This window comes from Apus apus, chromosome 16, assembly GCF_020740795.1.
Source record: "Apus apus isolate bApuApu2 chromosome 16, bApuApu2.pri.cur, whole genome shotgun sequence".
NCBI lineage: Eukaryota > Metazoa > Chordata > Aves > Apodiformes > Apodidae > Apus > Apus apus.
The window spans coordinates 7,888,532-7,902,213 of NC_067297.1; the positions used below are offsets into that span (position 1 = coordinate 7,888,532).

Consider the following 13,682-nt stretch of genomic DNA (forward strand, 5'->3'; position numbering starts at 1 on the left):
TTGTAATGAGATTCATTCACAGCTACTTAACATCAGCAAGAAGAGAGGATTACTTTGTTTCTCTTTTTTCTGCTCTTGTAGGAGACCATATCTAAGCAAAAGTGATCCAATGTCCTTACCAGTTCTCTAACTGCAGGCAAAGAAGTTAAAGGTGACCTGCAGGCATTTTAAAACATGGAACGTATAATTGGTTTAATTCTTCACATAAATACAACTTAACTTTCTTACGCTGTAGCAGTGTGACTTAACTATCTTCCTATCGCTTACATTTTCAGCTCCACTAGAGGTAGCATAAGAAGTCCCAATGTAAAGAAAGAACTGGTGGCACCCAGTGCTGCAACCACTGTGCTCTCTCTACCTGCTCTAACTCGTTAAAAATGCCAGCAGCCGTCTGGAGGCCTGAACACATCGCGGCTGCCTAAATGCCGTTAAGTGGGAAAGGTGAAGGGGGACAGACAGGAATTTTGGAGAAGAGGAAAAGCAGGGACAAAGAAGGTTTAAACCAACGCTGCTGGCACAGCCTCAGGGTCTGGTTCTGAACACAGCAGGGTTGACACCATCCTAACAGCATTAGGATCCTTACGTACAATGTAAGAGTGAATGTGGGAAGACACTGCATCCCCATCCCCACAGTCACCCAACCTCCCCTTGCTCTGCCACCCATGAGCAGCCTTCACCCAAGCAGGAGTGAAGCCCACAGCAGTAAGGTGCTGGTCTAGGTGAGCAGCCTGTGTGACCCAGCACAGCCAGTGTGTGCTCCTGGGCCCAGCAAGGAGCTGTGCTCAGGGGCAGCTGAGCCACTCAGGGAGGATCAGGTGAGTCCTACAAGAGCAGGGACAAATGGGGTACTTGGAGCAGAACTATTGGAAAGTGAGGGGAACCAATTGGTCCAGAGAAGTTAGCATTTCACTAGATCAGTGAAAAACAAAGCCACATTCTCCTACATATAACAGTTTCAGTAGCCAAAACACACTTCACATCACTCCATTCAGAAAATACTATTTGCAGTGTAGTAAAATCCAGCATATGCTTTTGTTTCATGCTTCAGCTTTGGTCTAAAACCAGCTGGATTTTCCTCACCCCAGCCCCAAATTCTGATACACATGGTCTCCTCAATTATGTTTCTCTACCAGCACTGCAGATGGTTTTGAAATACATTTTTCCAGCTTAAACAAAGGCCTTCTCCTGCCATAGTTCCCAATGGTTTTTTGCACTATTTTGCACTACTCCATCTGAAGCACAGTATGCTCCAGAAATCAGTTATGGAAGCTGTGCTCTCAAAAACTGGCTGCAATCCTGTGTTGAAGTTACCTGTGAAGCATCTATAATGCAAATTTTAATTGTCTAAGGTTAACACAGCACTTTAGAGAAACACTGAAGAAACAAAACACACTGCAAAGTTCCCCCTCCGCTGCAGAATGGGCTCTGCAGCCACTTCAAGAATCTCAAGAAATTCTTGGCTAAATTTAGCAAAAACAACAGCACTTCAGTGTAATAGCAGGGTTTCATTTGGGGAATAAACATCCAGTATTTATTTACAAAGGATTTTTTCTTCCTCCTGCCACTGCTGTGCTATGCCCATTGCTTCCCCTCTCCTGTGATGCAGAAAACAAAATACCAAGTGCCTAACCAGGACTTAAAGCAGATTTTAAATTAGTTCCTGACAGTGCAAACAGATTGCTATTGATTTAAATGAGGCTGATTTTAGGCCTTGGATTAGCAAACCTAATGACAAAATACTGTATTGCCCATTTCAGTACTTTGCACCGTTGGTCCCCAGAGCTTTTCCCAGGCAGCTGTGAAGTCTCTGCACTTGCAGATTAGCGTGAGAGAGCAAGGCAAGGCCATCTGTGCCTGTGTCGAGCAGCCCTGCTCAGCCGGAAACCAGGACCTCCTCCGAAATCCCCCCGGACACGGCCCCCGGCACTACAACCTCATTAAGAGCTTTGAAGCCAGCGAGCCCGTTCCCATGTGTCCAGGCCAGCCTGTGCCAGAGCACAGCAACCTCGCCCGAGCCGAGCGGGCCTCCATCACCTGCCTTGGCTCAAGCTGGAGGGAATCAAAGCACCAACCGGAGCCACCTCCCCGGGCTTCCAGACAGCGGCAGAGAGGCTGCACACAGATAACATGTGCTGTGTTAACAGCCCAGCTCTCCTGGCAATCATAAATGCCTGCTTAAAACTATAATTGGTACAGAGCTTTCATGTCCAACTGTAAATTCTTGTACTTACAAAGGTAAAAATGGATTCTGGTTTTAAGCAATACATGAAGCAACATTTTACTGATTAAAAGAAAATTGATTTTTTTTTTCCTTTTGCTTTGTTGTTTAGTTTCAAAGAACATTTAAATAACAATATCTACTAACAAAAAGGGTAACATCAATTAGAAACAAAAAGAAACCGGTTGGTATAATTTCAGTGTTCAAAAGCAGAGAAACACAAATACCAAAGCAGCACACACCAAACCAATCCCCAAAACCCACATTAAAGGCAAACTGTTCTTTTTTTTCTAAGTTGACTGCCTAGAATTCGTTTGCTTTTAATAGCCTTAGAAACTGAAGGTAAGAGAGGAAGTTTTATACTTGGATGCTTTTAGACACAATTCCACTTCCAAGCACTACATTATTAAGACACAGAAGGACAGGCATAACCAATCCATACCTGTCCTCTGGCCTACAGACTGCAAAAGCCACTCTTCGGAAGCTTCTCTCCTATGTAGCTGCTGAAGCTCAGCTAAGAAAGGTACATTTCAGATTCTCTACTATGCATTGCTATGCAAATCTTTTGCTTCCAGCCCACCAGTGGCTTCAAAAGCACATCTAAGTTTTCAATTTACCATTTATCATAGATTGAAAAATACAAATAAAAATCAAGCAGCTACATGTTTCTATTGCCCAACTGTCAGCACAAACAGTATTTCATTAGTCAGATGGGTATCTAGACTGTTTCTGTCTGCCCTGGGAAAAGCCCCATAGCCTTTCTGTACCACCAACACACACAACATGGGGCCAAGGGTATGTAACTGGTCTGAAGACAAGCTATTGATTTTTCACTTTGCCATCAGAAGAAACAATGTGCAGCCTGGATGAAAAACTACTTAGTGTAACACCTTCAGCTCAGATCAGCAGTAACCCGGAGCAGTGTTCTCCTGGGGAGAGTGGGAAGGGTGTTATATTCACCCATGAATGTTGGTTAACAAGCTGATGAGCACTAGACGAAAACCACATTAATAGGTAATCAAACATGTTAATGTAATTTAGCAGTTCCAGTCCAGCAAGAGCCACAGCAACAATATACATTAATCATCAATAATGCTCAGCAGTTTGACTAAGGCTGGAGAGTGAATGAGACACAGGAATTAACTCTGCTTTCCTTCCCTCCAGGAAGCTCTGCTGAAGTCACAGAGATGTCACACCTCCAGAGCAACATGACAGTGTTAGCTTTCTTGCCCTTTCCTCCCATGCTCCAAACCCAGGACGCTATTTATGAGCACTAAATACGTGCTACACCACCCTGTTCTCCTCAGCTTCTTTGAGACTTTTCCTCATCTTGCATGACTTAAACAGTGGGTGAGAAAAGGAAGGAGGAGGTGTAAGACACTCATCTTGGTGACAAATGACTATTTGCAGAACAGAGTGTTATTAGAGCCGCATTTAAAATCTCAACATATTCAACACGCTGCAACGCTCCTAAGCTGACTAACCACAGAGAATGAGGTTAAGCTAACTTGAAATATCAGCAACTCTTTCCCATTAGTCCCAACTCTTTTCAAAAGGAGATCAGCTCAGTTTTAGTCTCTGTAACAAAATGGCAACAGGTCCTGAAGCTCAGAAAACCACACCTGTTCTACATCCAGGGTGACCCCAGGCCACTCAGATGTTCAGAGGAATACGCAACTCCAAATAGGAACCCAGAAAAGAGAAAAAGGGTTCAAGTAAGGCTAATGAAAGACAGGCTCAAAGCTTCATTAAGTGAATTATCCATTCAGACACAGAGGAACCCTTTAAAGAGGTGAGGGGTCTGTCTGCAGCTGTAGTGGGGATTCCATTCCACAAATCACTCTTAACCTTGGACATGGCTTTTTTAAAAAAGGCAACGACTCCATTTCCAAGCGCTTCTATGTTGGCAGCAACTACACACTTCCAAAGGGGTAAGCTTTACTGCAGGTCCCTCTGTTTGTACTAAAATATGACACAGCTGGAACATTTTTGCATTCCTAGACATACCCCTGATGACTGTGAGAGGTCTTGTTGAATCCCATCTTAGAGTAGCAGTTTCAAGTCAGCATGTTTCCCTACGCATGTGTTGAGAACAGCCCCAAATCCTGTCAAATCTTTAGCTGCAGGACCTATGACTATTTGAAATGCTCTTTCACCCTGTTTGCTTGGTTACAGCAGGAGATAGATGTGTTTGAATGACTTGTCTAAAACACAGGTGAAATAATAGGCTGGAAAGGACAAACTGGCTCCTGCAACCCCACACCATGAGGTAGAGAACCACCACCTACTCAGGAGCAAAAATAGTAATCTGGATGCTTTGTCAAAGGAGTGAAGTATTAATCTAATTTTCTAAACAAAGCAGACAACCTGGCACTCAAATCAGCTTATCACTTTGCACCTCTCTACAAGGATTAGCAGAATGCCATAATTATAATGCCCAATTTGATTTATTAGAGGAGGCTGTGTAGAAAAGATGACAATTCAGTGGCATTGTGAAGAGAAGGGATGAGAATAAAAGGAAAGCTTCAAATTGAGCAGTAATTTCTAAGCAACATCTCAATATAATTAGCATGAATTACAGTAAGCTTTCCAAATTAGGTATAAACCTATGTTTAATAACCCTGAGATGGAAAAATCACCCCCAAATTCCAGGAAACTTAATATTACAGCCAATTTGTCTAGACAGCTTGGCAGGAAATGCCAGAATTCTAGGTGTGAACTTTGTGGTTATTAAAAGAAAGAAAAATGATTGAACTTGTCTATATAATTTGCATAATTAGTTTGAACTAAGAATAGTCTATCTAGCTTAGATTTGCTGTTACTTTCATCAACCTTACAGACCTGAAAACTTGTCTAGGTTTCACAACTATATCAACTAGGATAATAAAAGCTACTTTAAAAACCCTCCATTTTCAATAAAACATGAATTCTAAGTGTGACTTGTTTAAAGAGGCACAGTGTATTAATGAGTCACTTATCACAGGTTTTATTTTATACTCTTTATACAAGCTCCTCGCTCTTTTTGGAGTTTGTTACTTATACTTACAGGAAAAAAAAAAAGATTAAACAATGAAAGATTAATTCAGGTTTTCATGAATGTGGGAGCAAATACACTATTTAATCACTGCTGGCAGCCAAATACTAGCCAGAAGAAACAAATAAGAATGTCCTAATTTTTCAAAGCTGAAATACAAATAATATAAATGTTTGGTAAACTAAGGCAGCAGCATAAAATTACAGAAACTGGAGTTTGGCTTGTCTAACTTAGCCCAAAGGTTTCTAAGGAAGCATCATGAAATCCCTAGTAGCCACAACTACTTGAAACTTAGTTTTAAATTTCCTTTCAAAGACTTCACTACCAACAACCCCTTCCCTCCTCTGCAGCAGATGAGGAATCAGCTCATCCCAGCTCCAGGCAGAAGGGACCTCCCCACTGCCCAGCAGAGCACGGCCTCACACACCCACAATGCTGAAAATACCCGAAATGCACCTGCAGCACCATTTTAAACCTGAAAGAACAATTCTCTGCCTGTAAAGAGGCAGTATTTACTGAAGCCAGGTTTCACCTGAGAGATTTTGGTGGCAATTGAGACCTAATGACCTCCTTCGGTGCTCCTTGCTTTCATACTCAGCTGCACCATTCTCACTTGCATCAACACGCGCATTCGTAAGGTCACTCTAGGGACTGGAGCAGACAGTGAGCCAGCTTTATGTACACTTTGCAATGGTTGCTGAATTAGTGTTCGGGGCCTTTTCACTTAGATACAAAAACCTGACAACAGCAGCTTTATAAAGGCAGAGACAGAGGAGCTGATGGAGCACAGTGCTGCAATCCTGGTGTAAGCCGCAGGCAGGAACACCATCCCGTGCTACTGCTTCTAAACATTTTATATCAAAGCCAGGGACATCTGGTGAGATACATACTTAGCACTTAGAGGGTTTGGAAGCCATGAACAAGTCCCTAGTTGCTCAAACTTTCATCAAAACTAAAATGTGCATCTATTCACCCATTAAAAAAAGTAATTTTAATTTGCAGGAAAAATATCTGTGCACAAAATCACTGCACCTGTAACCAGAGGGGAAACAAACTATCATTCCACTACTAGCAAAAACAAACAAGAAACATAGTATTTTAACTGAACATACACTGAGGCCTCTAAAACCATAACATTTAGTATCACTTTGGGAAGGTAAAGAAAATAAACATGACAACTATCTTTACTCGGAGTGCATAGTTACATTATTTGCTACCTAAATGTTTTCAAGCAAAAAAAGTACTAACATATTTGCATAACACGAATTATTCCAACTATATTTTTTTTTAATCAAAAGAAAGAAAACAAGAGTGTCCTCATTTGTTAATGAGAAAAATTAGCCAATGAAAAGTGGGCCCATGAGCAGATGATTAGAATTTCTAACAAAAAACGTGATGAGCCCTTCTGAACTAATATCACAAAAGATTGTGTGTGGTGGTGAAATTACACAGGGGGTTTACTTCAGATAATTGTAATGATCCTTTCAAATCCTAAAATACTGGAAGTCTGAAAAAACACTTCCCATAACTGGACAATTCAATCTTTCGTTGTCTGGCACACACAGAATTAGTTTCACAGAAGGTGTGCTTAGGTTAAGCAGCTCTTTTTCTCTGCATCACAGAGAATAAAAAACAGTTTTTCATCGTTGCACTTCTCAGCTCAGAACAAATGATGGTGGGTCAAGTACACTGGTTTTCCTGCTGGCTGCCATTTGGCACCATGTTACTGGGCAACTGGGAAGGTGTTTGATCATAGATACAGGCTGCTGTGCCACGTGGATTTCAAACTGATGAATGAGCGCTGAGTCACCAACAAATCTCCCTGCTGAGCAGCAGTTAAGTGATAAATAGCCTGCCAGGCATAGTGCCTCTTCTTTGTCACCTCCCTGGCTCTCTACACACTGTGGTTCAGATGGGAGTCTCTGCAATCATCCCCTCCAGCATGACAACTCTTAATTCATTAATGCTCTACCACATTTTAGGAGGGCACTGAGAAAAGACTCCCCTGAGCACAACATCCTCCAAGCTCACTTTCCACTTTTAAAATACTTTGATATTCTCTCCTTCTCATCATACTGTTCTGGGGGCACATGAACTTGACTTACAAGAGGGACATATTAATGTTTGCACTTCCAGGTGCACATTAACAAGTACCTCTTCCCTAAATTAGGCTATGACTTGATTGATGATTTCTCTTTGTGTCCAAGACTGTAAGAGCCACAAAGCTATGGTGTGAATTACTGCACTGTCTCAAAGTTGCAGGATAAAAGGGAGGTCCTACTCCTTCCTTCCTACATTATCCTCTACACCTGGTCTTCCATTTTAGCTTATCAAACTTTACCACAACACAGGATTTGTGCATTTGGCCAGAAATCCTGTAAGAGATATTGCTTCCACCAGCACAAGTTATCAGAGAAACCAGTTACAGTAACAAACCCAACCTATCAGCAGGAGGTTTCACAGTGACCAACATCACGATAGTCATTTCAGATGAGAAATAATTTCCCTACCTGTTTGGATATCTTCAAGGGAAGTTTCTTCTTCATCCTTTCTTTGCCTCTCTCTGCCTCTCTCTCAGAGCTCCCAGCATCATTGTTATGGCCATTTTCACTTGGCTCAGCAGACACACAGTTTTCAGATTCTCTAGGTTTCTTTCCTGGATGCCTCTCCCATTTCTCCTTCCGCTCCTGAGGCTTTAGCGACATATCCTTCTGTAAAGGAGAAAAAAGCAAACAAACATCTTTTAAGTTATTTGAAACTACTTCTAAGCATTAAGCAGTATAAATATTGAATAAAAACACCAACAAGACAGCATGTTCTTTCCAGAGATGACTTAAGATGAATAATTAGGCATGCACAATGCAAACAGTAATTTTAGATTAGATTAGGATGAATACTCTCCAGGCTACATGTTTGATTAATTTCAGAGATGCTGGAACTGGTTATGCAAATGACTTTGCTTCAGATTAATTCAGGAATCATACGTCAACAGCACATGAACAAATCAGCATCCTGAAGGAAAGGCTTTAATTTTCCAACAAACAGAGGTGGTTTTTATTTTGTTTTCTTTCTGATCTCAGAAAGAAACATATCAGACCCCCCTTGGGTCTGACAGTCTCTGATTCACAGAGCATTGATATGGATATGGAGAAATGCACTTCTAAAGCCTACCATGCATTCAATAAGCAAGCCAAGATCAATGGGATCTAAACACACAACAGAGGCTGAACACTTCTAAGTGTTAAGTGTCTGCCCTGAATCTGGACTATAACATAGAATCTAAACACAGTTTAAAAGCGGGTACGTCGTGTCATAATGATTAACATAGGAAGTGAGATCAGAGAAGGGAATTACTGCTGTTATCCCTGGCATCTTTGAAGACTGAAAGCTGAATTCCTGGTGACAACGCATCAACTTCCCACCCCCTATACACATCACACAGAGAATGACTTTAAGAAATAATATGCCAAATCACTGTGGCGTTAGTTCACTACTGCTACATAATTTTTCCCCCAGTGCCTCTTACTAACTGCTCAAGGATAAAAACTAAACTCCTTGTGGATTGCTTTGCAGAATCTCTGTCCCAATTCATTATGCAAAGTGAAGATATCTGATTAGGAGATACTTTAAAAACACCGTTTACCATGCCAAAATGTGTCCATTTCAGCCACAGAATTTTATCTAAATGCCTCATTCCCCCTTTTTCTAAATGCTTCATTACTGACACAAGCAACTACCTCATGGTTATTTGTATCATACATGAAGGCAGCTCATAATACAACTTGCTCACACTTTCAGTATTGCAAAAGATCTCATGAAAATCACTAGCTCTCTAGTCTCTCAAAAAGTAAAGCTCAACAAAAAAGAAAATTAGGAACTGGGATGGAATGCCTTGCTGATTGCTCTAGATTACTTCCTCCCCCTCTCTTCTAATTAGTGCATTGACTGCCTCAGTGTGCAACATGATGATTTCACTCTAAATCACTGCTTGAAGTTACCCTTCCCTGAAAAACAAGATGAGGCACTGACACTTTAGGGTCACACAGGAACTAAAATTTGAATCATGATGATAAAATACATACAGCTTTCCTATTCCAACCCTGACTCAAAGACAATTAGCCAGCACCTGATCTCTGTACACCTTGCACAAGAGCCCTGCATTGCTAGCAAGCTCCTCTTAGAGCACACATACGTACAGCAAGTTGCAAAACCCCCAAAGATACAACCCCTGCCCCCAAATTAAAATAAGTTGCACAGTCTCAGAGGTGCACAACACGCCAGAATACAGTTCAGCTTGCCAAATCCGTAACTAGTGAAAGAGCAGGGGGAAACATTTTCTGGCATTACTCTCCATGAATGATAAAAGGAGGAATACAAATGAGTGTTTAGCTGCTCACTTTGGCTTTTAGCTTTAGGATAACACCCTAAAGCAGCAGTTTGAGATGCCACTTACAGAAGGTCACATTGATCTAATTTACTGAGGAGTTGCTGAGATAGAAATCAAAATGCCAAGTTTCAATAACTAATCAGAACTAGTGCAATGGAAATGACATCTGTTAACTGATACCCAGCAAGACATTAGAAAGAGAAGTCACCAAATATGTGCACTTCTTTACAATGCCAGATGCAGCCGCAACGTGACCCCAGATGCCTGAAAGATCCTGCAGGAGGTGACATGGGGAATACCACCACCTGGAAGCACCACCAAATAATGCACTCGTGGCTCAGCCTGCTATATTCACTTTGAAGGATGCTTTAAAAAGCAGTAAACAGCCATTTTGGTCTACATTCTAGCTGGCTTCACATGGGGATTTGGCCCCCAGTAACGCCTTGAGGAAAGTCCTCCACCAGTACCAGCAGCACATACACTGCACATTTTAGATGATTCACTTTGCCCCATAACGAGTCTGGAAATCTGTGTTTTTTCTCCTTACTGAATCTTACAAAACTCCCTACTTTGAAATTTACTTTTATATCCCATTTTGTTTGGAGATTTAAGGTTTGTCTCGTCATTGAGCTACTAGCAAAATTCAGGGAATACAGTCATAGCTGGATCAAAGCCAAGGAAATAATGCATCATTTGTAGTTCCACTTATGTCAAGCACTTTCCAAACAGCCATGAAATAAAACTGAAGCCCTGGTAGCCCAGGCTGCTGTTGGCCTCCGGCAGGGGAGGGCAGAGAGCACACAACCTCAGTTCCACAGCACATCTGGGGCAGCTGTGGGGGAGAAGTAAGTTTCTCAGCCCTGTGACAAGCTAACTTATTCCACAGTCCCACTCCTCCCCACTTCAGCAGAGAATGCAGCTCAGAAGACTTCACTTTTTCTGGGAACAGAGGACACTCAACTCAGCTTCTTCTTGTTGACAGAGGGTGACAGCAGGGCTGTTCTCCATGCTGCAAAACGCAGAACTCTCTGCAGCCTCAGGCTGGGAGCAGGAGGGGGCTAATGGGGTTTCTATCCTTACCTCCCTTGTTTCCTTTGTATTTATTCTACCCCAAGAGCCTTCCAGTTATTGCTCTTTTACTAGAGTTTATGACCTCCAAGTTGGGGACCTCACACAGCCCAAGAGCTTACTAATTTTGGATGTGCATTTGTGCTTATGCACAGGCAATTGCTGGAAAACTTAAGCACATACAGAATATACAGTACATCACTACAGTGAACAACATTTATTGATGCACCTTGACTTCAATCCAGCAATCCCAGCTGGCAGGTGAGGTTGGCCTTCTGACAAACTACTCCACTGGAGCCTTCCTCCCAGACAAGCCCAGACCAGCAGTTATATTTGCACTTAGCATGTCAAGTAAAGCCTAGGGGTTCACACAGCGACAGTGTCTCCAGTCAGGCCCTGAAGTCAAAAGGTCTCCAGATCCAGCCTTGGGGCTTCTGCTGAACCCAGGAGGCAGCAGATCTGGCTACCTTTGCTGTCAAGGCCAGTAAATCCCATTCTCCACGGAAGACTGGTGGATCAAGGCCCATTCTCTCTTCTCATTTCCAGGAAGGAGACTGCCAGGTCTTACTATAGAATATACAAAAGTGTTTTGTTCCTTACTACTCACTGCTTCCAGGGCTGTCTCCTACCTGTCCTCACTTAGGAATCTCTCTCACACCTTCCAAGGCAGGCTACAGCCTCTCCATCTGCAGCCTCTCGTCTGTCTGGGCTGCAGACAGAGAGCAGATGGTTCTAATTGGCTGCATAGTTAGAGATAAGGAAGAATTAGGCCTTTCTTCAGCATCTCTTTCCTGGCAGTTACTCCTAGAAACATACAGACTATCTCCCCATTTGCTTATTTGGGTATACAGATATCAAAGAACACTTCAGCTGAAAATGTAATTATGGGACCTCCTCCAGCTCTACCTTGCACATCAGTAGCTGTGAAGATCCACTGGCAAAGACCTCAGCACAGGCTGGCAACTGAAGATATAACCTGGACTCTGCAACAGATTTTCAGAGTCCATAATAAAAATCTCTGTAGATCTATTTTCATTGCTATTTGGCCCAAGCTAGTTAAAGTTGTGCAACTGCACCTCTGCCTGTGGCAGAGCTGGTGACATCCTTCATCACTTTTAACACTCCTTCCTGAAAAGCCATTTTTCTGCCCTCACCAAGGCACAGCTGCAATCGCCAAACACAAGGTGCACACTCCTCAGTTTATAAATAAAGCTGCAAATAATGTGGGTGCGTGGCCCTCAGCTCTGTAATGAGACCATTCTTACTCCTAAAGTGCCATAGCAAGAGACTTCTGCAGAGTAGACTCCACTTTGTCCTGCTTGATCAGAAAATAACGATCAGCCCTAGAGGACCCTGTGGTGCAAGCTCACATCCACAGCCATCCGCTGGCTGGAGTTACCACTGCGTGTTTGTTCAGTTCAGCTCAAACTCTGCCTTAATCCTCTGAGTTTACACAGCTCTTTGAGATCTCAAAAAGTATGTAAGGGGAGGCTGGGGTTGTAAATACCTTTCATACAGAGGGAACACTTAAAGAACCTGAAGAAAAAAAAAAAAAGGCAAAACCCACAGTGTTACATGAAAAACCTCAAGCATGCTGCTGGGGTGCAGAGGACAAAAATAACACCTACAGTTAATAAAATAAGTACCCTCAGCCCTTATGCATCAGTTTAAAATGCAGCTCTGGTGTGAAATCAAGTCCATTACAATCCCCTGTCCCCAGGGCCATGGGACATCGTAGGACTGAGAGGCTCAGTCCAGGACTGGTTACACTTTGCTCCTGCCAGACTGCCTCTGCCCACTGCAGAAGATTATACGGGCTGATTTCCCAGAAGGGTAACAGCCTCCAGCTTCTCTCTCCACAACTCTTCACTGCAGCACTTATTCCTTAAGTTAGGGAATGTGAAATATCCCACTGGACATCAAACAGGAGAAGGATCCACACAAAGGAAATAAAAAAGCCAACTACTATCTCTACAACTGACCCTGCTTGTCCCTGTTTCTGCCTCCAGCTTCTCTTAGCAAAACTGCAATGGAAAAGCCCCTGAGGATCTAAGCACCATCTATCCCTATAGCAACTTTATCATGCAATTAGCAGTAGGGTTGTCCAATGTGTTTAATAGTTCAGGCAATGTTCCTGGCTCAGAGAGGAACAGATTTATTTTTAATTAGGTTACTTTTAAAATACTCCAATTGACCTGATACCCATTTTCTAAAACAGCAACACAGACTTAATACTCTCCTGCTTTTGAAGCAGACAGAGCACGTTACAAATACAGGACCTCTACTGAGGGAAATCTACTGTCTGTTTAGTTGCATAAAGCTGACACAGGAGACAGTAATTCAAATGGAAAGATAATATTGGAGATGTACATGAGAAACCTGTATGAAAGAAATTAAGTCATGGATTTAAAGATGGGTCTGTAGAGAGAGAAACCACTGCAAGAACAGGATCCAGAACAAGATGAATAGCCAACAGGCAAATGAAATAAGGTGAATAATGAGGAAAGAAAAAAAGGAGAAATAAAGGAATGGGTTAAGAAGTAATTCTACCAGAGGGTATCAGGTAGGATCACACCAAAGTGATTGAAATTGAACTCAACATTTAAAGGGGCAGCAAATGGAAGTGGAGTTCTTAAAAAATAAGCAGGAGTGCACTTTAATGATGAGAAAGGAGGAGAAGTTTGTCAGCTTAGGAGCACACAGTTAATGAGGTGAAGGGGAAGGAGCCACAGAGGTAGGACTGGCCCACAGCCTGGCACAGCAGCCCGGCTCCGCTCTCTGCAAGGCACCTGGGGGGCAGTCTGCTGGCATCTCCAGCCATCAGGCTGCCACTTCCATGGACAGGGAAGTTCCCACTTTTCCTGTAATACAACACACACTTGTGTTGGTTTTTTTTCACTTTGCCTCACTACAAACATCATGAAAACTGTAACTCAAGCCTTTCAGCCAAAAGCTTTTTAAAAGGCAAAAAAAAA

At 42.4% G+C, this 13,682-nt stretch overlaps 2 protein-coding genes across 17 annotated transcripts in view; one reads left to right on the forward strand and one right to left on the reverse strand.

Annotated features, from left to right (window-relative positions):
• DGCR8 (DGCR8 microprocessor complex subunit) overlaps positions 1-13,682 on the forward strand; it is a 1,090,394-nt gene that overhangs the window by 700,216 nt on the left and 376,496 nt on the right. The window lies entirely within an intron of this gene.
• Positions 1-13,682, reverse strand: part of FBRSL1 (fibrosin like 1) — a 519,718-nt gene that overhangs the window by 373,872 nt on the left and 132,164 nt on the right. For all 16 annotated transcript variants that reach the window (XM_051633654.1, XM_051633652.1, XM_051633650.1 and 13 more), the window contains exon 2: positions 7,763-7,963. In XM_051633654.1, coding sequence (XP_051489614.1) covers positions 7,763-7,963 — 201 coding nt within the window. The remainder of the gene's footprint in view (positions 1-7,762; positions 7,964-13,682) is intronic.